Source organism: Oncorhynchus keta, chromosome 1 (assembly GCF_023373465.1).
Source record: "Oncorhynchus keta strain PuntledgeMale-10-30-2019 chromosome 1, Oket_V2, whole genome shotgun sequence".
NCBI lineage: Eukaryota > Metazoa > Chordata > Actinopteri > Salmoniformes > Salmonidae > Oncorhynchus > Oncorhynchus keta.
Window position 1 is genome coordinate 12,100,642 of NC_068421.1, and position 23,968 is coordinate 12,124,609.

Here is a 23,968-nt window from a genome sequence, read left to right on the forward strand (position 1 = left end):
GTGTGCGTGTGTGCGTGTGCGCGTGAGTGCGTGAGTGCGCGTGTGCGCGAGTGCGCGTGTGCGCGTGAGTGCGTGTGTGCGTGTGTGCGTGTGTGTGTGTGTGTGTGTAGGCCTACAAATAGCATAGAGAGGTTTCCTGGTAGGCCTCATCACACTGGATTATGAAATATAACATGATTGTGTGTGCGTGTGTGTGTGTGTGTGTGTGTGTGTGTGTGTGTGTGTGTGTGTGTGTGTGTGTGTGTGTGTGTGTGTGTGTGTGTGTGTGTGTGAAACTGAAATGTAGCAGATCTCTGGACTAGGCCAGCTGTTTGCCTTGACCACGCTTCTGAAGCCCTGACACACATTTCAAAGAGTGGGGACTAGATGGGAGAATGGGGAGAGCAGTGGGCTGGAGGGAGAATGGGGAGAGCAGTGGGCTGGAGGGGAGAATGGGGGAGAGCAGTGGGCTGGAGGGGAGAATGGGGGAGAGCAGTGGGCTGGAGGGGAGAATGGGGGAGAGCAGTGGGCTGGAGGGGAGAATGGGGGAGAGCAGTGGGCTGGAGGGGAGAATGGGGGAGAGCAGTGGGCTAGATGGGAGAATGGGGGAGAGCAGTGGGCCGGAGGGGAGAATGGGGGAGAGCAGTGGGCTAGATGGGAGAATGGGGGAGAGCAGTGAGCTTGAGGGGAGAATGGGGAGAGCAGTGGGCTGGAGGGGGAATGGGGAGAGCAGTGGACTAGATGGGAGAATGGGAGAATGGGGAGAGCAGTGGGCTGGATGGGAGAATGGGGAGAGCAGTGGGCTGGAGGGGAGAATGGGGAGAGAAGTGGGCTGGAGGGGAGAATGGGGGAGAGCAGTGGGCTGGAGGGGAGAATGGGGGAGAGCAATGGGCTGGAGGGGAGAATGGGGGAGAGCAATGGGCTAGATGGGAGAATGGGGGAGAGCAGTGGGCCGGAGGGGAGAATGGGGGAGAGCAGTGGGCTAGATGGGAGAATGGGGGAGAGCAGTGCGCTTGAGGGGAGAATGGGGGAGAGCAGTGGGCTGGAGGGGGAATGGGGAGAGCAGTGGGCTGGAGGGGAGAATGGGGGAGAGCAGTGGGCTGGAGGGGAGAATGGGGGAGAGCAGTGGGCTGGAGGGGAGAATGGGGAGAGCAGAGGGCTGGAGGGGAGAATGGGGAGAGCAATGGGCTAGATGGGAGAATGGGGGAGAGCAGTGGGCTGGAGGGAGAATGGGGGAGAGCAGTGGGCTGGAGGGGAGAATGGGGAGAGCAGTGGGCTGGAGGGAGAATGGGGAGAGCAGTGGGCTGGAGGGGAGAATGGGGGAGAGCAGTGGGCTGGAGGGAGAATGGGGGAGAGCAATGGGCTGGAGGGGAGAATGGCGGAGAGCAATGGGCTAGATGGGAGAATGGGGGAGAGCAGTGGGCCGGAGGGGAGAATGGGGGAGAGCAGTGGGCTAGATGGGAGAATGGGGAGAGCAGTGGGCTTGAGGGGAGAATGGGGGAGAGCAGTGGGCTGGAGGGGGAATGGGGAGAGCAGTGGGCTGGAGGGGAGAATGGGGGAGAGCAGTGGGCTGGAGGGGAGAATGGGGGAGAGCAGTGGGCTGGAGGGGAGAATGGGGGAGAGCAGAGGGCTGGAGGGGAGAATGGGGGAGAGCAATGGGCTGGAGGGGAGAATGGGGGAGAGCAGTGGGCTAGATGGGAGAATGGGGGAGAGCAGTGGGCTGGAGGGGAGAATGGGGGAGAGCAGTGGGCTAGATGGGAGAATGGGGGAGAGCAGTGGGCTGGAGGGGAGAATGGGGAGAGCAGTGGGCTAGATAGGAGAATGGGGGAGAGCAGTGGGCTTGAGGGGAGAATGGGGAGAGCAGTGGGGCTGGAGGGGGAATGGGGGAGAGCAGTGGACTAGATGGGAGAATGGGAGAATGGGGGAGAGCAGTGGGCTGGATGGGAGAATGGGGGAGAGCAGAGGGCTGCTGGAGGGGAGAATGGGGGAGAGCAGTGGGCTGGAGGGGAGAATGGGGGAGAGCAGTGGGCTGGAGTGGGCTGGGGAGAATGGGGGAGAGCAGTGGGCTGGAGGGGAGAATGGGGGAGAGCAATGGGCTAGATGGGAGAATGGGGAGAGCAGTGGGCCGGAGGGGAGAATGGGGGAGAGCAGTGGGCTAGATGGGAGAATGGGGGAGAGCAGTGGGCTTGAGGGGAGAATGGGGGAGAGCAGTGGGCTGGAGGGGGAATGGGGAGAGCAGTGGGCTGGAGGGGAGAATGGGGAGAGCAGTGGGCTGGAGGGGAGAATGGGGAGAGCAGTGGGCTGGAGGGGAGAATGGGGGAGAGCAATGGGCTGGAGGGGAGAATGGGGAGATCAATGGGCTAGATGGGAGAATGGGGAGAGCAGTGGGCTGGAGGGGAGAATGGGGAGAGCAGTGGGCTGGAGGGGAGAATGGGGGAGAGCAGTGGGCTGGAGGGGGAATGGGGGAGAGCAGTGGGCTGGAGGGGGAATGGGGGAGAGCAGTGGGCTGGAGGGAGAATGGGGAGAGCAGTGGGCTGGAGGGGAGAATGGGGGAGAGCAGTGGGCTGGAGGGGAGAATGGGGGAGAGCAGTGGGCTGGAGGGGAGAATGGGGGAGAGCAGTGGACTAGATGGGAGAATGGGAGAATGGGGGAGAGCAGTGGGCTGGATGGGAGAATGGGGAGAATGGGGGAGAGCAGTGGGCTGGAGGGGAGAATGGGGAGAGCAGTGGGCTGGAGGGGAGAATGGGGGAGAGCAGTGGGCTGGAGGGGAGAATGGGGGAGAGCAGTGGGCTGGAGGGGAGAATGGGGGAGAGCAATGGGCTAGATGGGAGAATGGGGGAGAGCAGTGGGCCGGAGGGGAGAATGGGGGAGAGCAGTGGGCTAGATGGGAGAATGGGGGAGAGCAGTGGGCTTGAGGGGAGAATGGGGGAGAGCAGTGGGCTGGAGGGGGAATGGGGGAGAGCAGTGGGCTGGAGGGGAGAATGGGGGAGAGCAGTGGGCTGGAGGGGAGAATGGGGGAGAGCAGTGGGCTGGAGGGGAGAATGGGGGAGAGCAGTGGGCTGGAGGGGAGAATGGGGGAGAGCAATGGGCTAGATGGGAGAATGGGGGAGAGCAGTGGGCTGGAGGGGAGAATGGGGGAGAGCAGTGGGCTGGAGGGGAGAATGGGGGAGAGCAGTGGGCTGGAGGGGAGAATGGGGGAGAGCAGTGGGCTGGAGAGGGATAGGGGGTGAGGGGCTGTGTGATGGGGGGAGCTTGACCCCAGCTCAGGTTTCCAGAGCCGACCAATCATGACAGAGGAGCCATGGAGACAGGGGGATAGGAGATGGGGGTGTCTCAAAGTTCTGCATCGGAGCCAATCGGGGGGGTGTTTGTGTGTGTGTGTGTGTGTGTGCGCGCGCTCCCTGTTTGGATCAGAGATGGTATTCCTCAAGGTAATAGTGTTTCACACTAAACAGGAAAAGCTGGACACGTGTGTGTGTGTGTGTGTGTGTGTGTGTGTGTGTGTGTGTGTGTGTGTGTGTGTGTGTGTGTGTGTGTGTGTGTGTGTGTGTGTGTGTGTGTGTGTGTGTGTGTGTGTGTGTGTGTGTGCTCGCGCTCCCTGTTTGGCTCAGAGATGGTATTCGTCAAGGTAATAGTGTTTCACACTAAACAGGAAAAGCCGGATACAGTGTGTGTGTGTGTGTGTGTGTGTGTGTGTGTGTGTGTGTGTGTGTGTGTGTGTGTGTGTGTGTGTGTGCCTACGGGTTTGTGTGCGTGTGAGGGAGAGGGAGCAACAGAACAGCTTGATATGAGTCATTTACTGTAACCTCCACTAGTGAGCTGCTTTACAGTAACTCTGGAATAGGTTGTAGTGTACAAGTAAGCCATTTATTGTAGGTTTAGCATTAGGCCTACTGTAAAGAATTATATGTGTGTTTTGGCATTCTAGAATGTGATTTAATGTTCTCGTGCTTCAGAATATCGCCTAACAATGTGCCTTGCCTTCTAGAATGTCTTGAGCATGCTTTTCCTGACCTTGACATGAGCACTCATGACTATGTATGAATCCTCTGGGTTATGTGTTTCATGCATAATCACTGATAAATCACAATACACTCCACTCTTCAACATCACCAGATTTCTTTGGACTAAATGTTTACAGGGGAAGTTAGGTCCGTAACTAAGGAAACAGAGAAGATAATTAGACTGTAGCTTGTTGGACTGCTGGACTAGTTCCAATGACTTTCCCCTTCTGTGTAGTTGTTCAGGCTGAGGCAGACTGGACTGGACTGGTCCAAGGGGAAGTTGTGTGATTCTATCCTCTTCTGTGTAGTTGTTCAGGCTGAGGCAGACTGGACTGGACTGGTCTAAGGGGAAGTTGTGTGATTCTATCCTCTTCTGTGTAGTTGTTCAGGCTGAGGCAGACTGGACTGGACTGGTCTAAGGGGAAGTTGTGTGATTCTATCCTCTTCTGTGTTGTTGTTCAGGCTGAGGCAGACTGGACTGGTCTAAGGGGAAGTTGTGTGATTCTATCCTCTTCTGTGTAGTTGTTCAGGCTGAGGCAGACTGGACTGGACTGGTCTAAGGGGAAGTTGTGTGATTCTATCCTCTTCTGTGTAGTTGTTCAGGCTGAGGCAGACTGGACTGGACTGGTCTAAGGGGAAGTTGTGTGATTCTATCCTCTTCTGTGTTGTTGTTCAGGCTGAGGCAGACTGGACTGGACTGGTCTAAGGGGAAGTTGTGTGATTCTATCCCCTTCTGTGTTGTTGTTCAGGCTGAGGCAGACTGGACTGGACTGGTCCAAGGGGAAGTTGTGTGATTCTATCCCCTTCTGTGTTGTTGTTGAGGCTGAGGCAGACTGGACTGGACTGGTCCAAGGGGAAGTTGTGTGATTCTATCCTCTTCTGTGTTGTTGTTCAGGCTGAGGCAGACTGGACTGGACTGGTCTAAGGGGAAGTTGTGTGATTCTATCCCCTTCTGTGTTGTTGTTCAGGCTGAGGCAGACTGGACTGGTCTAAGGGGAAGTTGTGTGATTCTATCCCCTTCTGTGTTGTTGTTCAGGCTGAGGCAGACTGGACTGGACTGGTCTAAGGGGAAGTTGTGTGATTCTATCCCCTTCTGTGTAGTTGTTCAGGCTGAGGCAGACTGGACTGGACTGGTCTAAGGGGAAGTTGTGTGATTCTATCCCCTTCTGTGTTGTTGTTCAGGCTGAGGCAGACTGGACTGGACTGGTCCAAGGGGAAGTTGTGTGATTCTATCCCCTTCTGTGTTGTTGTTCAGGCTGAGGCAGACTGGACTGGTCCAAGGGGAAGTTGTGTGATTCTATCCCCTTCTGTGTTGTTGTTCAGGCTGAGGCAGACTGGACTGGTCTAAGGGGAAGTTGTGTGATTCTATCCTCTTCTGTGTTGTTGTGCAGGCTGAGGCAGACTGGACTGGACTGGTCCAAGGGGAAGTTGTGTGATTCTATCCTCTTCTGTGTTGTTGTTCAGGCTGAGGCAGACTGGACTGGACTGGTCTAAGGGGAAGTTGTGTGATTCTATCCTCTTCTGTGTTGTTGTTCAGGCTGAGGCAGACTGGACTGGACTGGTCTAAGGGGAAGTTGTGTGATTCTATCCCCTTCTGTGTTGTTGTTCAGGCTGAGGCAGACTGGACTGGACTGGTCTAAGGGGAAGTTGTGTGATTCTATCCTCTTCTGTGTTGTTGTTCAGGCTGAGGCAGACTGGACTGGACTGGTCTAAGGGGAAGTTGTGTGATTCTATCCCCTTCTGTGTTGTTGTTCAGGCTGAGGCAGACTGGACTGGACTGGTCTAAGGGGAAGTTGTGTGATTCTATCCTCTTCTGTGTTGTTGTTCAGGCTGAGGCAGACTGGACTGGTCTAAGGGGAAGTTGTGTGATTCTATCCCCTTCTGTGTTGTTGTTCAGGCTGAGGCAGACTGGACTGGACTGGTCCAAGGGGAAGTTGTGTGATTCTATCCCCTTCTGTGTTGTTGTTCAGGCTGAGGCAGACTGGACTGGACTGGTCCAAGGGGAAGTTGTGTGATTCTATCCCCTTCTGTGTTGTTGTTGAGGCTGAGGCAGACTGGACTGGACTGGTCTAAGGGGAAGTTGTGTGATTCTATCCCCTTCTGTGTTGTTGTTCAGGCTGAGGCAGACTGGACTGGTCTAAGGGGAAGTTGTGTGATTCTATCCCCTTCTGTGTTGTTGTTCAGGCTGAGGCAGACTGGACTGGTCTAAGGGGAAGTTGTGTGATTCTATCCCCTTCTGTGTTGTTGTTCAGGCTGAGGCTGACTGGACTGGACTGGTCTAAGGGGAAGTTGTGTGATTCTATTCCCTTCTGTGTTGTTGTTCAGGCTGAGGCAGACTGGACTGGTCTAAGGGGAAGTTGTGTGATTCTATCCTCTTCTGTGTTGTTGTGCAGGCTGAGGCAGACTGGACTGGTCTAAGGGGAAGTTGTGTGATTCTATCCTCTTCTGTGTTGTTGTGCAGGCTGAGGCAGACTGGACTGGACTGGTCCAAGGGGAAGTTGTGTGATTCTATCCCCTTCTGTGTTGTTGTTCAGGCTGAGGCAGACTGGACTGGACTGGTCCAAGGGGAAGTTGTGTGATTCTATCCTCTTCTGTGTTGTTGTTCAGGCTGAGGCAGACTGGACTGGACTGGTCCAAGGGGAAGTTGTGTGATTCTATTCCCTTCTGTGTTGTTGTTCAGGCTGAGGCAGACTGGACTGGACTGGTCCAAGGGGAAGTTGTGTGATTCTATCCTCTTCTGTGTTGTTGTTCAGGCTGAGGCAGACTGGACTGGACTGGTCCAAGGGGAAGTTGTGTGATTCTATCCTCTTCTGTGTTGTTGTTCAGGCTGAGGCAGACTGGACTGGACTGGTCCAAGGGGAAGTTGTGTGATTCTATTCCCTTCTGTGTTGTTGTTCAGGCCCTTCTGTGATTCTATCCTCTTTGTTGTTCAGGCTGAGGCAGACTGGACTGGACTGGTCCAAGGGGAAGTTGTGTGATTCTATCCTCTTCTGTGTTGTTGTTCAGGCTGAGGCAGACTGGACTGGACTGGTCTAAGGGGAAGTTGTGTGATTCTATCCTCTTCTGTGTAGTTGTTCAGGCTGAGGCAGACTGGACTGGACTGGTCCAAGGGGAAGTTGTGTGATTCTATCCTCTTCTGTGTTGTTGTTCAGGCTGAGGCAGACTGGACTGGACTGGTCTAAGGGGAAGTTGTGTGATTCTATCCTCTTCTGTGTTGTTGTTCAGGCTGAGGCAGACTGGACTGGTCCAATGGGAAGTTGTGTGATTCTATCCCCTTCTGTGTTGTTGTTCAGGCTGAGGCAGACTGGACTGGTCCAATGGGAAGTTGTGTGATTCTATCCTCTTCTGTGTTGTTGTTGAGGCTGAGGCAGACTGGACTGGACTGGTCTAAGGGGAAGTTGTGTGATTCTATCCCCTTCTGTGTTGTTGTTCAGGCTGAGGCAGACTGGACTGGACTGGTCTAAGGGGAAGTTGTGTGATTCTATCCTCTTCTGTGTTGTTGTTGAGGCTGAGGCAGACTGGACTGGACTGGTCTAAGGGGAAGTTGTGTGATTCTTTGCCCTCTTCGTCAGTTCATAAACGGCTCTGTGAGGACCTGAAGGGGCCCGGCTCAGCAGATGTGATGTGGCTGGACTGTGGAGCTAGTTAGTGTCATGGACCATGTTAATGAACGATAATCCTTATTTAGTAGAATCCCTGCAACCTGGGAAAATTTCCAGAACATTAACTAAGATACCCATTCAGTTCTAGTTACGGTTTTATTTAACATTAGGATGATAACATCCCAAAAACATTCAAGGAATAATTTTGAAATCAAAATGTTTTTGTTTTTCATATCAACAAACTCCCGAAAATATCCTTGGAACGTTCTAACATCACTACATCTGTCACAACCACCACAGAACATTCCCCAAACGTTCTGATTAGGTTACCAGGTAAAGTAATGACACAATGTACCAGTAATGTTTTACAAACATACTGCCGCAATAAAATATGAGAGCAACGTCAGGCGTATATTTTATACAAACGTATAATCATCAGTACAACTGGACAGTTTTTGTGTTATGAGAACATTTGCCGCAACCTAACGAATGTTCTGGGAACTTTTACAGAACCGATTTTGGTTTGCCGGGGAGGGGGGCTCCAACATGGCCTCTACTGGGTGTGACTGTCAACAGCAGAACGGACAGATGGAAGGATAGATGGATTATCAAGTCAACACATGAAGTGTCTGTCTGCCGTATTCAGGGAGGTATACCACCAGGGAGGGGGTGAAGGGGGGATTCGGACTCTACCTCCGTTGATGAACCTTTCCTTCCCACAATGGATCCACAGTGATGCATGGCTTCAGGCTGGAGGTGTGTGTCTTGTTCTACCTCTGCTCTCAGACACAAATAGTATTCTGGAGCTTCCTCTATCCTGTCGAAGTGGGGAAACCCTACCCTACCTGCCAAAGCAAGTGAGGTAGATAATATACAAAAGTGAAATACATAATAAAATGAACAGTAAACATTTAACATACAGAAGTTTCAAAAGAATAAAGACATTACAAATGTCATATTATGTCAACAGTGGGGAGAACAAGTATTTGATACACTGCCGATTTTGCAGGTTTTCCTGCTTACAAAGCATGTAGAGGTCTGTAATTTTTTATCATAGGTACACTTCAACTGTGAGAGACGGAATCTAAAACAAAAATCCAGAAAATCACATTGTATGATTTTTAGTAATTAATTAGCATTTTATTGCATGACATAAGTATTTGATACATCAGAAAAGCAGAACTTAATATTTGGTACAGAAACCTTTGTTTTCAATTACAGAGATCATACATTTCCTGTAGTTCTTAATAATAATAATAATAATATATGCCATTTAGCAGACGCTTTTATCCAAAGCGACTTACAGTCATGTGTGCATACATTCTACGTATGGGTGGTCCCGGGAATCGAACCCACTACCCTGGCGTTACAAGCGCCATGCTCTACCAACTGACCAGTTTTGCACACAAAGTAGCAGGAATTTTGGCCCACCCATCTTCAATGCTCTTACTGAGGGAAGGAGGTTGTTGGCCAAGATCTCGCGATACATGGCCCCATCCATCCTCCCCTCAATACGGTGCAGTCGTCCTGTCCCCTTTGCAGAAAAGCATCCCCAAAGAATGATGTTTACACCTCCATGCTTCACAGTTGGAATGGTGTTCTTGGGGTTGTACTCATTGTGGAGAGGCTAGAGTCTGTTTGATTGAGTGTGTGGACAGGTGTCTTTTATACAGGTAACGAGTTCAAACTAGTGCAGTTAATACAGGTAATGAGTGGAGAACAGGAGGGCTTCTTAAAGAAAAACGAACAGGTCTGTGAGAGCCGGAATTCTTACTGGTTGGTAGATGATCAAATACTTGTGTCATGCAATAAAATGCAAATTAATTACTTAAAAATCATACAATGTGATTTTCTGGATTTTTGTTTTAGATTCCGTCTCTTACAGTTGAAGTGTATCTATGATTTAAAAAAAATTATAGACCTCTACATGCTTTGTAAGTAAGACAACCTGCAAAATCGGAAGTGTATCAAATACTTGTTCACCCCACTGTATCTACAGTCGTGGCAAAAAGTTTTGAGAATGACACAAATATTCATTTTCCATCATACTGGAAAAGGCATTGTTCGTCATCAAACTGTTCCTGGATGGTTGGGAGACGTTGCTCTCGGAGGATGTGTTGGTACCATTCTTTATTCATGGTTGTGTTCTTAGGCAAAATTGTGAGTGAGCCCACTCCCTTGGCTGAGAAGCAACCCCACACATGAATGGTCTCAGGATGCTTTACTGTTGACATGACACAGGACTGATGGTAGCGCTCACCTTGTCTTCTCCGGACAAGCTTTTTTCCGGATGCCCTAAACAATGGAAAGGGGATTTATCAGAGAATGTGGCTTTACCCCAGTCCTCAGCAGTCCAAACCTTTTTCAGAATATCAGTCTGTCCCTGATATGTTTCCTGGAGAGAAGTTGCTTCTTTGCTTCTTCCTTCTTGACACCAGGCCTCCCAAAGTCTTTGCCTATTTTTGCAGAATTCTGCACGCAGTCTCGATTTGGTGTTTGTCCCATTTTGTGAATTGTTCATTTGTGAGCGGACCCCAGACCCCAATACTGATTCAAGTATTTTTTTATTTGACCCCCTTTTCTCCCCAATTTCGTGGTATCCAATTGTTAGTAGTTACTATCTTGCCTTCGGCTCTGGAGCCATGCGTCCTCCGAAACACAACCCAACCAAGCCGCACTGCTTCTTAACACAGCACGCATCCAACCCAAAAGCCAGCCGCACCAATGTGTCAGAGGAAACACTGTGCACCTGGTTAGCGCACCGTGCGCCCGGTCCTCCACGGGAGTCGCTAGTGCGTGATGAGACAAGGATATCCCTACCGGCCAAACCCTCCCTCACCCGGACACCGCTAGACCAATTGTGCGTCGCCCAACGGACCTCCCAGAGTCTCTGGTGGCACTGCGATGGAGTGCCCTAGACCACTGCGCCACCCGGGAGGCCTGTTTTAAGTATTTTTAGCCAGATCCTAATTGGTGTGTTGAATTTTATGTTCCTTTTGATGGCATGGAATGCCCTTCTTGCCTTGTCTCTCAGATCGTTCACAGTTTTGTGGAAGTTGCCTGTGACGCTGATGTTTAGGCCAAGGTATGTATCATTTTTTTTTGAGTCAAAGGCTTTTTTGAAATCAATAAAGCATGAGAAGACTTTGCCTTTGTTTTGGTTTGTTTGGTTGTCAATTCTCTCTCTCTCTCTCTCTCTCTCTGTCTCTGTCTCTCTGTCTCTCTGTCTCTCTGTCTCTCTGTCTCTGTCTCTGTCTCTGTGTCTGTATCTCTCTCTATATATGTCTCTCTCTGTCAGTCCATCAGATCTAATTCAATTTCAATTCAATTTGAGGGCTTTATTGGCATAGAAAACATATGTTTAAATTGCCAAAGCAAGTGTAATGGATAATAAACAAAAGTGAAATAAACAATAAATAATTAACAGTAAACAAACTCACAAACGTTCCAAAAGAATAAAGACATTTCAAATGTCAAATGTACTGTATACAGTATACAGCATTGTTACGATGCACAAATAGTTAAAGTAGAAAAGGGAAAACATGCATCTCTCTCTTTTACACACCCTCTCTTACACACTGTTATTACTAAATCACAGATTGTATCAGACTTTGTGAGTCAGGCAGGCAGCCACCACTGGCTTCTTTTATAGGCCGGACCCCTGGTGTCTGCTGTGTTGAGCCTGCTCTCTCTGTGTGTGTGTGTGTGTGTGTGTGTGTGTGTGTGTGTGTGTGTGTGTGTGTGTGTGTGTGTGTGTGTGTGTGTGTGTGTGTGTGTGTGTGTGTGTGTGTGTGTGTGTGTGTGTGTGTGTGTGTGTGTGTGTGTGTGTGTGTGTGTGAGAGAGAGAGAGAGAGAGAGAGAGAGAGAGAGAGAGAGGGGGGGAGAGAGAGAGAGAAATATTGCACGAGGGAGAGAGAAAGAGAACGAGACAGAAAGAGAAGAAGCGATTGAGCTCTACTCAAAGTGACAGCGAGCGCAGTGGGTCTACACAACCACAACATGTGTGTTGATCAGAACAGCCTGTAAGTCTTGAACAGTGTGTTTGAGTTCAGAGCTGCCCTCAGAGCTCTCAGCTCCTGTGAGTGTGAGAGACGTAAGCTACCTATATATGACTCATCGGTCCTGTGTGTGTGAGTGTGTTTGTGTGTAGGAGTCTCGCTACTGTGAAAGTCCCTTACGTTATATAAACATGATGAACGGAAGACTCTCTTTCTCGTTCTCCCTCTTGCTTTCTCTTTTCCCCCATCTTTCTTCCTCTGTCTTTCTCCATTGTCTCTTTCATGTTTGTCATTGTTTTTATTTGACCAAGTATGCTGACTGAGAACACATTCTCATTTATAGCAACAACCTGGGGAATAGTTATAGGGGAGAGGAGGGGTGATGAATGAGCCAATTGGAAGCTGGGAATGATTAGGTGGTCATGATGGTGTGAGGGCCAGATTGGGAATGTCCACATTGTGACTGAAGGTAAAACATAATAGGAGTTTAGACTGTAGTAGATGCATGAGGAAGAGGTGAGGAGGGCAGAGAAGGGCAGGGGGCATGAGTAGGGGAGGTTGGAGGGAAGGGGAGATCGGGGCTAACAGTTGCAGGGGGGGGCAAAGCATAGATAGGAGGTTTGACTTCAAGGAGATAAACAAAAAGTTTAATTATTTCCAGAGACTTTGATTAGAGGGAGGGTGTGATCTCTGAGAGAGTCTGTGACTCTGTGCTTCTACCTGGTCTGTTTCAGTGTTGTGGTGTATTCTGGTCTGTTTCAGTGTTGTGGTGTATTCTGGTCTGTTTCAGTGTTGTGGTGTATTCTGGTCTGTTTCAGTGTTGTGGTGTATTCTGGTCTGTTCCAGTGATACCACCTACTATACTGAGGACCTGGGAAGAGTGCTGAAATGGGAGCACACAAACAAACACGTTGGTTTTACTAACCTTAACCCTTAACCTAACCTCAATCCTAACCTAACCTTAACCCAAACCTAACCTTAACCAAATGAAATGTATTTATATAGTCCTTCGTACATCAGCTGATATCTCAAAGTGCTGTACAGAAACCCAGCCTAAAACCCCAAACAGCAAACAATGCAGGTGTTGAAGCACGGTGGCTAGGAAAAACTCCCTAGAAAGGCCAGAACCTAGGAAGAAACCTAGAGAGGAACCAGGCAATGAGGGGTGGCCAGTCCTCTTCTGGCTGTGCAGTGTGGAGATTATGACAGAACATGGCCAAGATGTTCAAATGTTCATAAATGACCAGCATTGTCAAATAAAAGGTCTGGGACAGGTAGCACATCCGGTGAACAGGTCAGGATTCCATAGCCGCAGGCAGAACAGTTGAAACTGGAGCAGCAGCACGGCCAGGTGGACTGGGGACAGCAAGGAGTCATCATGCCAGGTAGTCCTGAGGCATGGTCCAAGGGCTCAGGTCCTCCGAGAGAGAGAAAGAAAGAGAGAATTAGAGAGAGCATACTTAAATTCACACAGGACACCGGATAAGACAGGAGAAGTACTCCAGATATAACAAACTGAACCTAGCCCCGGACACATAAACTACTGCAGCATAAATACTGGAGGCTGAGACAGGAGGGGTCAGGAGACACTGTGGCCCCATCCGATGATACCCCCGGACAGGGCCAAACAGGAAGGATATAACCCCACCCACTTTCCCAAAGCACAGCCCCCACACCACTAGAGGGATATCTTCAACCACCAACTTCCCATCCTGAGACAAGGCCGAGTATAGCCCACAAAGATCTCCGTCATGCCACAACCCAAGGGGGGGCGCCAACCCAGACAGGAAGATCACATCAGTGACTCAACCCACTCAAATAATGCACCCCTACTAGGGACGGTATGAAAGAGTCCCAATAAGCCAGTGACTCAGCCCCTGTAATAGGGTTAGAGGCAGAGAATCCCAGTGGAAAGAGGGGAACTGGCCAGGCAGAGACAGCAAGGGCGGTTCGTTTCTCCACAGCCTTTCCGTTCACCTTCACACTCCTGGGCCAGACTACACTCAATCATATGACCCACTGAAGAGATGAGTCTACAGTAAAGACTTAAAGGTTGAGACCGAGTTTGCATCTCTCACATGGGTAGGCAGACCATTCCATAAAAATGGAGCTATATAGGAGAAAGCCCTGCCTCCAGCTGTTTGCTTAGAAGTTCTAGGGATAATTAGGAGGCCTGCATCTTGTGACCGTAGCGTACGTGTAGGTATGTACGGCAGGACCAAATCAGAGAGATAGGTAGGAGCAAGCCCATGTAATGCTTTGTAGGTTAGCAGTAAAACCTTGAAATCAGCCCTTGCCTTGACAGGAAGCCAGTGTAGGGAGGCTAGCACTGAAGTAATATGATCACATTTTTGGGTTCTAGTCAGGATTCTAGCAGCCGTATTTAGCACTAACTGAAGTTTATTTTGTGCTTTATCCGGGTAGCCGGAAAGTAGAGCATTGCAGTAGTCTAACCTAGAAGTAAGAAAAGCATGGATTCAGTTTTCTGCATCATTTTTGGACAGAAAGTTTCAGATTTTTGCAATGTTACGTAGATGGAAAAAAGCTGTCCTGGAAAGAGTCTTGATATGTTCGTCAAAAGAGAGATCAGGGTCCAGAGTAACGCCTAGGTCCTTCACAGTTTTATTTGAGATGACTGTACAACCATTAAGATTAATTGGCAGATTCAACAGAAGATCTCTTTGTTTCTTGAGACCTAGAACAAGCATCTATGTTTTGTCCGAGTTTAAAAGTAGAACGTTTGTAGCCATCCACTTCCTTATGTCTGAAACACAGGCTTCTATCAAGGGCAATTTTGGGGCTTCACCATGTTTCATTGAAATGTTTAAAAAAATGTACAGCTGTGTGTCATCCGCATAGCAGAGAAAGTTAACATTATGTTTTCGAATGACATCCCCAAGAGGTAAAATGGTAAAATATATAGTGAAAACAATATTGGTCCTAAAACGGAACCTTGAGGAACACCGAAATTTACAGTTGATTTGTCAGAGGACAAGCCATTCACAGAGACAAACTGACCCTAACCTTAACCCTAACCTAACCTTAACCCTAACCTTAACCCTAACCCTAACATTAACCTTTCTAGCGCAGGGGTTCCGGACAACATTCCACTGAAAAGGCAGTGTGTGAAATTCAAAAATATTTTTTGAAATATGTAACTTTCCCACATTAACAAGTCCAATACAGCAAATGAAAGACAAACATCTTGTTAATCTTCCCATTGTGTCTGGTTTCAAAAATGCTTTACAGATAAATCACAACATATGATTATGTTAGATCACCTCCAGGTTGAAAAAACAGCCATTTTTCCAGCCAAAGAGAGGAGTCACAAAAGGTAGAAATATAGATCAAATTAATCACTAACCTTTGATGATCTTCATCAGATGACACTCATAGGACATCATGTTACTCAAAACATGTATGTTTTGTTCAATAATGTGCATATTTATATAAAAAAATCTCAGTTTACATTGGCGCCTTACGTGCAGTAATGTTTTGATTCCAAAACATCCAGTGATTTTGCAGAAATACTCATAATAAACATTGATAAAAGAGACTAGTGCTATTTACAGAATGAAATATAGACTTCTCCTTAATGCAACCACTGTGTCAGATTTCCAAAAAACTTTACAGAAAAAGCATAATCTGAGAAAGGCGCTCGGAACCCAAAACAGCCAGAGGAATATCCGCCATTTTGGAAACAACAAAGTTAGAAACAACACCATAAATATTCACTTACATTTGATGATCTTCCTCAGAAGGCACTCCCAGGAATCCCAGTTCGACAATAAATGACTGATTTGTTCCATAAAGTTGTTGTTAGCGTGTTCAGCCCAGTAATCTATCTTCATGAGGCGCGTGCAGTTCATCCAGACAAAAACTCGAAAAGTTCCATTACAGTCCTCTAGAAACATGTCAAACAATGTATGGAATCAATCGTTAGGATGTTTTTAACATAAACATCAATAATTTTCCAACCGGAGAATTCCTTTGTCTTCAGAAAAGCATTGGAACGAGAGGTAACTCTGTCATGAGACCGAGGCTCTCTGCCAGACCACTGACTCAAAGAGGTCTTATGAGCCCCTCCTTTATTGTAGAATCCTCAAACCAGTTTCTAAAGATGGTTGACATCTAGTGGAAGCCCTAGGAAGTGCAACCTCATCCATATCTCAATGTGTATTCGGTAGGCCAAGCTTTGAAAAACTACAAACCTTAGATGTCCCACTTCCTGGTTGGATTTTCCTCAGGTTTTCGCCTGCCACATGAGTTCTGTTATACTCACAGACATCATTCAAACAGTTTTAGAAACTTCAGAGTGTTTTCTATCCAATACTAATAATAATATGCATATATAAGCATCTGGGACAGAGTAGGAGGCAGTTCACTCTGGGCACGCTATTCATCCAAAAGTAAAAATGCTGCCCCGTATCCCAAAAAGGTTAACCCTAACCTAACCTTAGCCTAACCTAAACCCTAACCTAACCTCAAACCTAGCCTTAACCCCAAACCCTAAAACTAACCCCAACACAAAGATCAATAGTGATACAGTCAATCTCAACTTTGAGCCAGGAAATGCTGACATGCATGTTACTAACATTTTCCCTCTGTGTACATCTAAGTGCAATACGTGCTGCTTTGTTCTGGAGTGTGGGAGTGTTGCGACGTGATTGACTCAGTGTTCTGTCGCTCATGGGGACACTACGTCACGGCCAAGTAAGGGAAAGGGAAAAGGGGGATACCTAGTCAGTTGTACAACTGAATGCCTTCAACAGACATGTGTCTTCTGCATTTAACCCAACCCCTCTGAATAGTAATGGTAAGGGTAGACATTGAAAATGCAGGTCCTTTGACTTCTTCCATAGAGTTACATTAGTAGGGCCCTTCCAAGAAGGCTCAAGGTCATTGGCCACAGATAAAATGACGTCAAATCACGTTATACACTGCTCAAAAAATAAAGGGAATACTAAAATAACACATCCTAGATCTGAATGAATGAAATATTCTTATTAAATACCTTTTTCTTTACATAGTTGAATGTGCTGACAACAAAATCACACAAAAATTATCAATGGAAATCAAATGTATCAATCCATGGAGGTCTGGATTTGGAGTCATACTCAAAATTAAAGTGGAAAACCACACGACAGGCTGATCCAACTTTGATGTAATGTCCTTAAAACAAGTCAAAAATGAGTCTCAGTAGTGTGTGTGGCCTCCACGTGCCTGTATGACCTCCCTACAACGCCTGGGCATGCTCCTGGACAGTATGTGGTGCAACGTGGCGTTGGTGGATGGAGCGAGACATGATGTCCCAGATGTGCTCAATTGGATTCAGGTCTGGGGAACGGGCGGGCCAGTCCATAGCATCAATGCCTTCCTCTTGCAGGAACTGCTGACACACTCCAGCCACATGAGGTCTAGCATTGTCTTGCATTAGGAGGAACCCAGGGCCAACCGCACCAGCATATGGTCTCACAAGGGGTCTGAGGATCTCATCTCGGTACCTAATGGCAGTCAGGCTACCTCTGGCGAGCACATGGAGGGCTGTGCGGCCCCCCAAAGAAACGCCACCCCACACCATGACTGACCCACCACCAAACCGGTCATGCTGGAGGATGTTGCAGACAGAACGTTCTCCACGGCGTCTCCAGACTCACGTCTGTCACGTGCTCAGTGTGAACCTGCTTTCATCTGTGAAGAGCACAGGGAACAGTGGCGAATTTGCCAATCTTGGTGTTCTCTGGCAAATCCCAAACGTCCTGCACGGTGTTGGGCTGTAAGCACAACCCCACCTGGGGACGTCGGGCCCTCATACCACCCTCATGGAGTCTGTTTCGGACCGTTTGAGCAGACACATGCACATTTGTGGCCTGCTGGAGGTCATTTTGCAGGGCTCTGGCAGTGCTCCTCCTGCTCCTCCTTGCACAAAGGCGGAGGTAGCGGTCCTGCTGCTGGGTTGTTGCCCTCCTACGGCCTCCTCCACGTCTCCTGATGTACTGGCCTGTCTCCTGGTAGCGCCTACATGCTCTGGACACTACGCTGACAGACACAGAAAACCTTCTTGCCACAGCTCGCATTGATGTGCCATCCTGGATGAGCTGCACTACCTGAGCCACTTGTGTGGGTTGTAGACTCCGTCTCATGCTACCACTAGAGTGAAAGCACCGCCAGCATTCAAAAGTGACCAAAACATCAGCCAGGAAGCATAGGAACTGAGAAGTGGTCTGTGGTCACCACCTGCAGAACCACTCCTTTATTGGGGGTGTCTTGCTAATTGCCTATAATTTCCACCTGTTGTCTATTCCATTTGCACAACAGCATGTGACATTTATTGTCAATCAGTGTTGCTTCCTAAGTGGACAGTTTGATTTCACAGAAGTGTGATTGACTTGGAGTTACATTGTGTTGTTTAAGTGTTCCCTTTATTTATTTGAGCAGTGTATCTACAGTAGCTTTGATTGGACTGATCATGTCAACATCTTACTTTCAAAATCATGAATCAATTCGACAATCTACTGGCAAGTTATTTTTAATCCTTGTCATATGAAGATACATAATGAAGAGAAATTATAGATAAAACGTATCAGTGCTCATCGGCCATTGGTCATAAACATTACACAACTAGTTGGAAATCGCAAATTCAACAATGAGTGGTTTGGAAGGAATCAGTGACAGTGGCTATAACTGCAAGTATTGCAACTGGGATGTCAGGAATAAATTAGCACAGACTGGGGAAATATGTTTTGAACGGTCATCGAACTTGAAATTGTAAATCTGGCCTCTTTCTTTGATGACAATATTTGTCCACGAAGGACCACCAAGCCACCTTCCTGTTCAAGTGAGCACATCACAATAGGTGAGTCCAAAAATGTATTTTATGCTGCTGCATAAATGATGTAATATGCCAGGGACATGTGTTACTGTAGCTGAGAAAGTAATACTAAGTGTATGTTGTGTAGTAAGATGTTAGTAGCCCATGTGCCTCACCCTAATAATTTGGTCTTTTTTTGACCTCTTCATTTAGTCTAATGTTACTGTTCTGACTGCACATGTAGCCTATAACCTGATTTTGAGAAATGGAATCATTGAATATTGTTATTGCTTTCATCGTCTTCTTATATGTCCCCTTTATTTATCATGTGGTTCTGACTTGGTGTACAGGTAGAACACTGTAAGAACGACCCATGTTCTGAATTATGTTGCTGTACATTTCAAAAGTGGTGAACAAATAGCTATATTGACTATGTCCGTCCTAGCTCGCTCATTAATGTCTTTATCGAAATTACGGATTGCCTCTTATCTGCTTGTCATCCCCTTATGCCATAGTTTGTATATCTCAATTGTCAGTAGAAACCACATTTGTTTAAGCAAGTCAGCCATATCAGCTATGAACTGTTTCGCTGCCAGACAAGGCTTCGCTGATAGCCAGGTGTAGGGGGTGTTGGGACTGCTGTTTGCCCCACCAAGATGTATATGCTACAATCGCCACTGTATAGTCCCAGTGGTATCTGCTGTAGATGATTCTGTGGTGTGCTGATGAGTGGTAACTAGATGAGTCTGTGGTGTGCTGGTGTCCATGGCCCTAAAGTCCCAGTGGTAACTAGATGAATCCGTGGTGTGCTAGTGTCCATGGTCTTAAAGTCCCAGTGGTAACTAGATGAATCCGTGGTGTGCTAGTGTCCATGGTCTTAAAGTCCCAGTGGTAACTAGATGAGTCCGCGGTGTGCTGGTGTCCATGGTCCTAAAGTCCCAGTGGTAACTAGATGAGTCTGTGGTGTGCTGGTGTCCATGGTCCTAAAGTCCCAGTGGTAACTAGATGGGTCCAAGGTGTGCTGGTGTCCATGGTACTAAAGTCCCAGTGGTAACTAGATGAGTCCATGGTGTGCTGGTGTCCATGGTCCTAAAGTCCCAGTGGTAACTAGATGAGTCCATGGTGTGCTGGTGTCCATGGTCCTAAAGTCCCAGTGGTAACTAGATGAGTCCATGGTGTGATGGTGTCCATGGTCCTAAAGTCCCAGTGGTAACTAGATGAGTCCATGGTGTCCATGGTCCTGAAGTCCCAGTGGTAACTAGATGAGTCCATGGTGTGCTGGTGTCCATGGTCCTAAAGTCCCAGTGGTAGCTAGATGAGGCCATGGTGTGCTGGTGTCCATGGTCCTAAAGTCCCAGTGGTAGCTAGATGAGTCTGTGGTGTGCTGGTGTCCATGGTCCTAAAGTCCCAGTGGTAACTAGATGGGTCCAAGGTGTGCTGGTGTCCATGGTACTAAAGTCCCAGTGGTAACTAGATGAGTCCATGGTGTGCTGGTGTCCATGGTCCTAAAGTCCCAGTGGTAACTAGATGAGTCCATGGTGTGCTGGTGTCCATGGTCCTAAAGTCCCAGTGGTAACTAGATGAGTCCATGGTGTGATGGTGTCCATGGTCCTAAAGTCCCAGTGGTAACTAGATGAGTCCATGGTGTGCTGGTGTCCATGGTCCTGAAGTCCCAGTGGTAACTAGATGAGTCCATGGTGTGCTGGTGTCCATGGTCCTAAAGTCCCAGTGGTAGCTAGATGAGGCCATGGTGTGCTGGTGTCCATGGTCCTAAAGTCCCAGTGGTAGCTAGATGAGTCCATGGTGTGCTGGTGTCCATGGTCCTAAAGTCCCAGTGGTAACTAGATGAGTCCATGGTGTGATGGTGTCCATGGTCCTAAAGTCCCAGTGGTAACTAGATGAGTCCATGGTGTGCTGGTGTCCATGGTCCTAAAGTCCCAGCGGTAACTAGATGAGTCCATGGTGTGCTGGTGTCCATGGTCCTAAAGTCCCAGTGGTAACTAGATGGGTCCATGGTGTGCTGGTGTCCATGGTCCTAAAGTCCCAGTGGTAACTAGATGAGTCCATGGTGTGCTGGTGTCCATGGTCCTAAAGTCCCAGTGGTAAGTAGATGAGTCCATGGTGTGATGGTGTCCATGGTCCTAAAGTCCCAGTGGTAACTAGATGGGTCCATGGTGTGCTGGTGTCCATGGTCCTAAAGTCCCAGCGGTAACTAGATGAGTCCATGGTGTGCTGGTGTCCATGGTCCTAAAGTCCCAGCGGTAACTAGATGGGTCCATGGTGTGCTGGTGTCCATGGCCCTAAAGTCCCAGTGGTAACTAGATGAGTCCATGGTGTGCTGGTGTCCATGGCCCTAAAGTCCCAGCGGTAACTAGATGCTGGTGTCCATGGTCCTAAAGTCCCAGCGGTAACTAGATGAGTCCATGGTGTGCTGGTGTCCATGGTCCTAAAGTCCCAGCGGTAACTAGATGAGTCCATGGTGTGCTGGTGTCCATGGTCCTAAAGTCCCAGCGGTAACTAGATGCTGGTGTCCATGGTCCTAAAGTCCCAGCGGTAACTAGATGCTGGTGTCCATGGTCCTAAAGTCCCAGCGGTAACTAGATGCTGGTGTCCATGGTCCTAAAGTCCCAGCGGTAACTAGATGAGTCCATGGTGTGCTGGTGTCCATGGTCCTAAAGTCCCAGCGGTAACTAGATGCTGGTGTCCATGGTGTGCTGGTGTCCATGGTCCTAAAGTCCCAGCGGTAACTAGATGAGTCCATGGTGTGCTGGTGTCCATGGTCCTAAAGTCCCAGCGGTAACTAGATGCTGGTGTCCATGGTGTGCTGGTGTCCATGGTCCTAAAGTCCCAGCGGTAAGTAGATGAGTCCATGGTGTGCTGGTGTCCATGGTCCTAAAGTCCCAGCGGTAACTAGATGCTGGTGTCCATGGTCCTAAAGTCCCAGCGGTAACTAGATGCTGGTGTCCATGGTCCTAAAGTCCCAGCGGTAACTAGATGCTGGTGTCCATGGTCCTAAAGTCCCAGCGGTAACTAGATGAGTCCATGGTGTGCTGGTGTCCATGGTCCTAAAGTCCCAGCGGTAACTAGATGCTGGTGTCCATGGTGTGCTGGTGTCCATGGTCCTAAAGTCCCAGCGGTAACTAGATGCTGGTGTCCATGGTGTGCTGTTGTCCATGGTCCTAAAGTCCCAGCGGTAACTAGATGAGTCCATGGTGTGCTGGTGTCCATGGTCCTAAAGTCCCAGCGGTAACTAGATGAGTCCATGGTGTGCTGGTGTCCATGGTCCTAAAGTCCCAGCGGTAACTAGATGCTGGTGTCCATGGTCCTAAAGTCCCAGCGGTAACTAGATGCTGGTGTCCATGGTCCTAAAGTCCCAGCGGTAACTAGATGCTGGTGTCCATGGTCCTAAAGTCCCAGCGGTAACTAGATGAGTCCATGGTGTGCTGGTGTCCATGGTCCTAAAGTCCCAGCGGTAACTAGATGCTGGTGTCCATGGTCCTAAAGTCCCAGCGGTAACTAGATGCTGGTGTCCATGGTCCTAAAGTCCCAGCGGTAACTAGATGAGTCCATGGTGTGCTGGTGTCCATGGTCCTAAAGTCCCAGCGGTAACTAGATGCTGGTGTCCATGGTGTGCTGGTGTCCATGGTCCTAAAGTCCCAGCGGTAACTAGATGAGTCCATGGTGTGCTGGTGTCCATGGTCCTAAAGTCCCAGCGGTAACTAGATGCTGGTGTCCATGGTCCTAAAGTCCCAGCGGTAACTAGATGCTGGTGTCCATGGTCCTAAAGTCCCAGCGGTAACTAGATGCTGGTGTCCATGGTGTGCTGGTGTCCATGGTCCTAAAGTCCCAGCGGTAACTAGATGCTGGTGTCCATGGTCCTAAAGTCCCAGCGGTAACTAGATGCTGGTGTCCATGGTGTGCTGGTGTCCATGGTCCTAAAGTCCCAGCGGTAACTAGATGAGTCCATGGTGTGCTGGTGTCCATGGTCCTAAAGTCCCAGCGGTAACTAGATGCTGGTGTCCATGGTCCTAAAGTCCCAGCGGTAACTAGATGCTGGTGTCCATGGTCCTAAAGTCCCAGCGGTAACTAGATGCTGGTGTCCATGGCCCTAAAGTCCCAGCGGTAACTAGATGCTGGTGTCCATGGTACCAAAGTCCCAGCGGTAACTAGATGCTGGTGTCCATGGTCCTAAAGTCCCAGCGGTAACTAGATGCTGGTGTCCATGGTACCAAAGTCCCAGCGGTAACTAGATGCTGGTGTCCATGGTCCTAAAGTCCCAGCGGTAACTAGATGCTGGTGTCCATGGTCCTAAAGTCCCAGCGGTAACTAGATGCTGGTGTCCATGGTACCAAAGTCCCAGCGGTAACTAGATGCTGGTGTCCATGGTACCAAAGTCCCAGCGGTAACTAGATGCTGGTGTCCATGGTCCTAAAGTCCCAGCGGTAACTAGATGCTGGTGTCCATGGTCCTAAAGTCCCAGCGGTAACTAGATGCTGGTGTCCATGGTCCTAAAGTCCCAGCGGTAACTAGATGAGTCCATGGTGTGCTGGTGTCCATGGTCCTAAAGTCCCAGCGGTAACTAGATGCTGGTGTCCATGGTGTGCTGGTGTCCATGGTCCTAAAGTCCCAGCGGTAACTAGATGCTGGTGTCCATGGTGTGCTGTTGTCCATGGTCCTAAAGTCCCAGCGGTAACTAGATGAGTCCATGGTGTGCTGGTGTCCATGGTCCTAAAGTCCCAGCGGTAACTAGATGAGTCCATGGTGTGCTGGTGTCCATGGTCCTAAAGTCCCAGCGGTAACTAGATGCTGGTGTCCATGGTCCTAAAGTCCCAGCGGTAACTAGATGCTGGTGTCCATGGTCCTAAAGTCCCAGCGGTAACTAGATGCGTGTCCATGGTCCTAAAGTCCCAGCGGTAACTAGATGAGTCCATGGTGTGCTGGTGTCCATGGTCCTAAAGTCCCAGCGGTAACTAGATGCTGGTGTCCATGGTCCTAAAGTCCCAGCGGTAACTAGATGCTGGTGTCCATGGTCCTAAAGTCCCAGCGGTAACTAGATGAGTCCATGGTAGATGCTGGTGTCCATGGTCCTAAAGTCCCAGCGGTAACTAGATGCTGGTGTCCATGGTGTGCTGGTGTCCATGGTCCTAAAGTCCCAGCGGTAACTAGATGCTGGTGTCCATGGTGTGCTGGTGTCCATGGTCCTAAAGTCCCAGCGGTAACTAGATGCTGGTGTCCAGTCCTAAAGTCCCAGCGGTAACTAGATGCTGGTGTCCATGGTCCTAAAGTCCCAGCGGTAACTAGATGCTGGTGTCCATGGTCCTAAAGTCCCAGCGGTAACTAGATGCTGGTGTCCATGGTCCTAAAGTCCCAGCGGTAACTAGATGCTGGTGTCCATGGGTGCTGGTGTCCATGGTCCTAAAGTCCCAGCGGTAACTAGATGCTGGTGTCCATGGTCCTAAAGTCCCAGCGGTAACTAGATGCTGGTGTCCTAAAGTCCCAGCGGTAGTGCTGGTGTCCATGGTCCTAAAGTCCCAGCGGTAACTAGATGGTGTCCATGGTGTGCTGATGCTGGTG

The 23,968-nt window shown here is 48.9% G+C and overlaps 1 protein-coding gene across 4 annotated transcripts in view; it reads right to left on the reverse strand.

Annotated features, from left to right (window-relative positions):
* Nucleotides 1–10,908: 10,908 nt before the first annotated feature.
* Nucleotides 10,909–23,968, reverse strand: part of LOC118389783 (T-lymphocyte activation antigen CD80) — a 36,956-nt gene continuing 23,896 nt past the window's right edge. For 2 of the 4 annotated variants that reach the window (XM_052504510.1, XM_052504364.1), the window contains exon 9: nucleotides 12,872–13,001. Coding sequence is in view for 2 of the 4 variants with exons in the window: in XM_052504243.1 (XP_052360203.1) it covers nucleotides 12,817–13,001 (185 nt within the window). In the remaining 2 variants the exon portion in view is untranslated. Of the gene's footprint in view, nucleotides 13,002–23,968 lie in introns of all 4 variants that reach the window. The other 2 variants (XM_052504243.1, XM_052504435.1) reach the window with 2 other exon arrangements.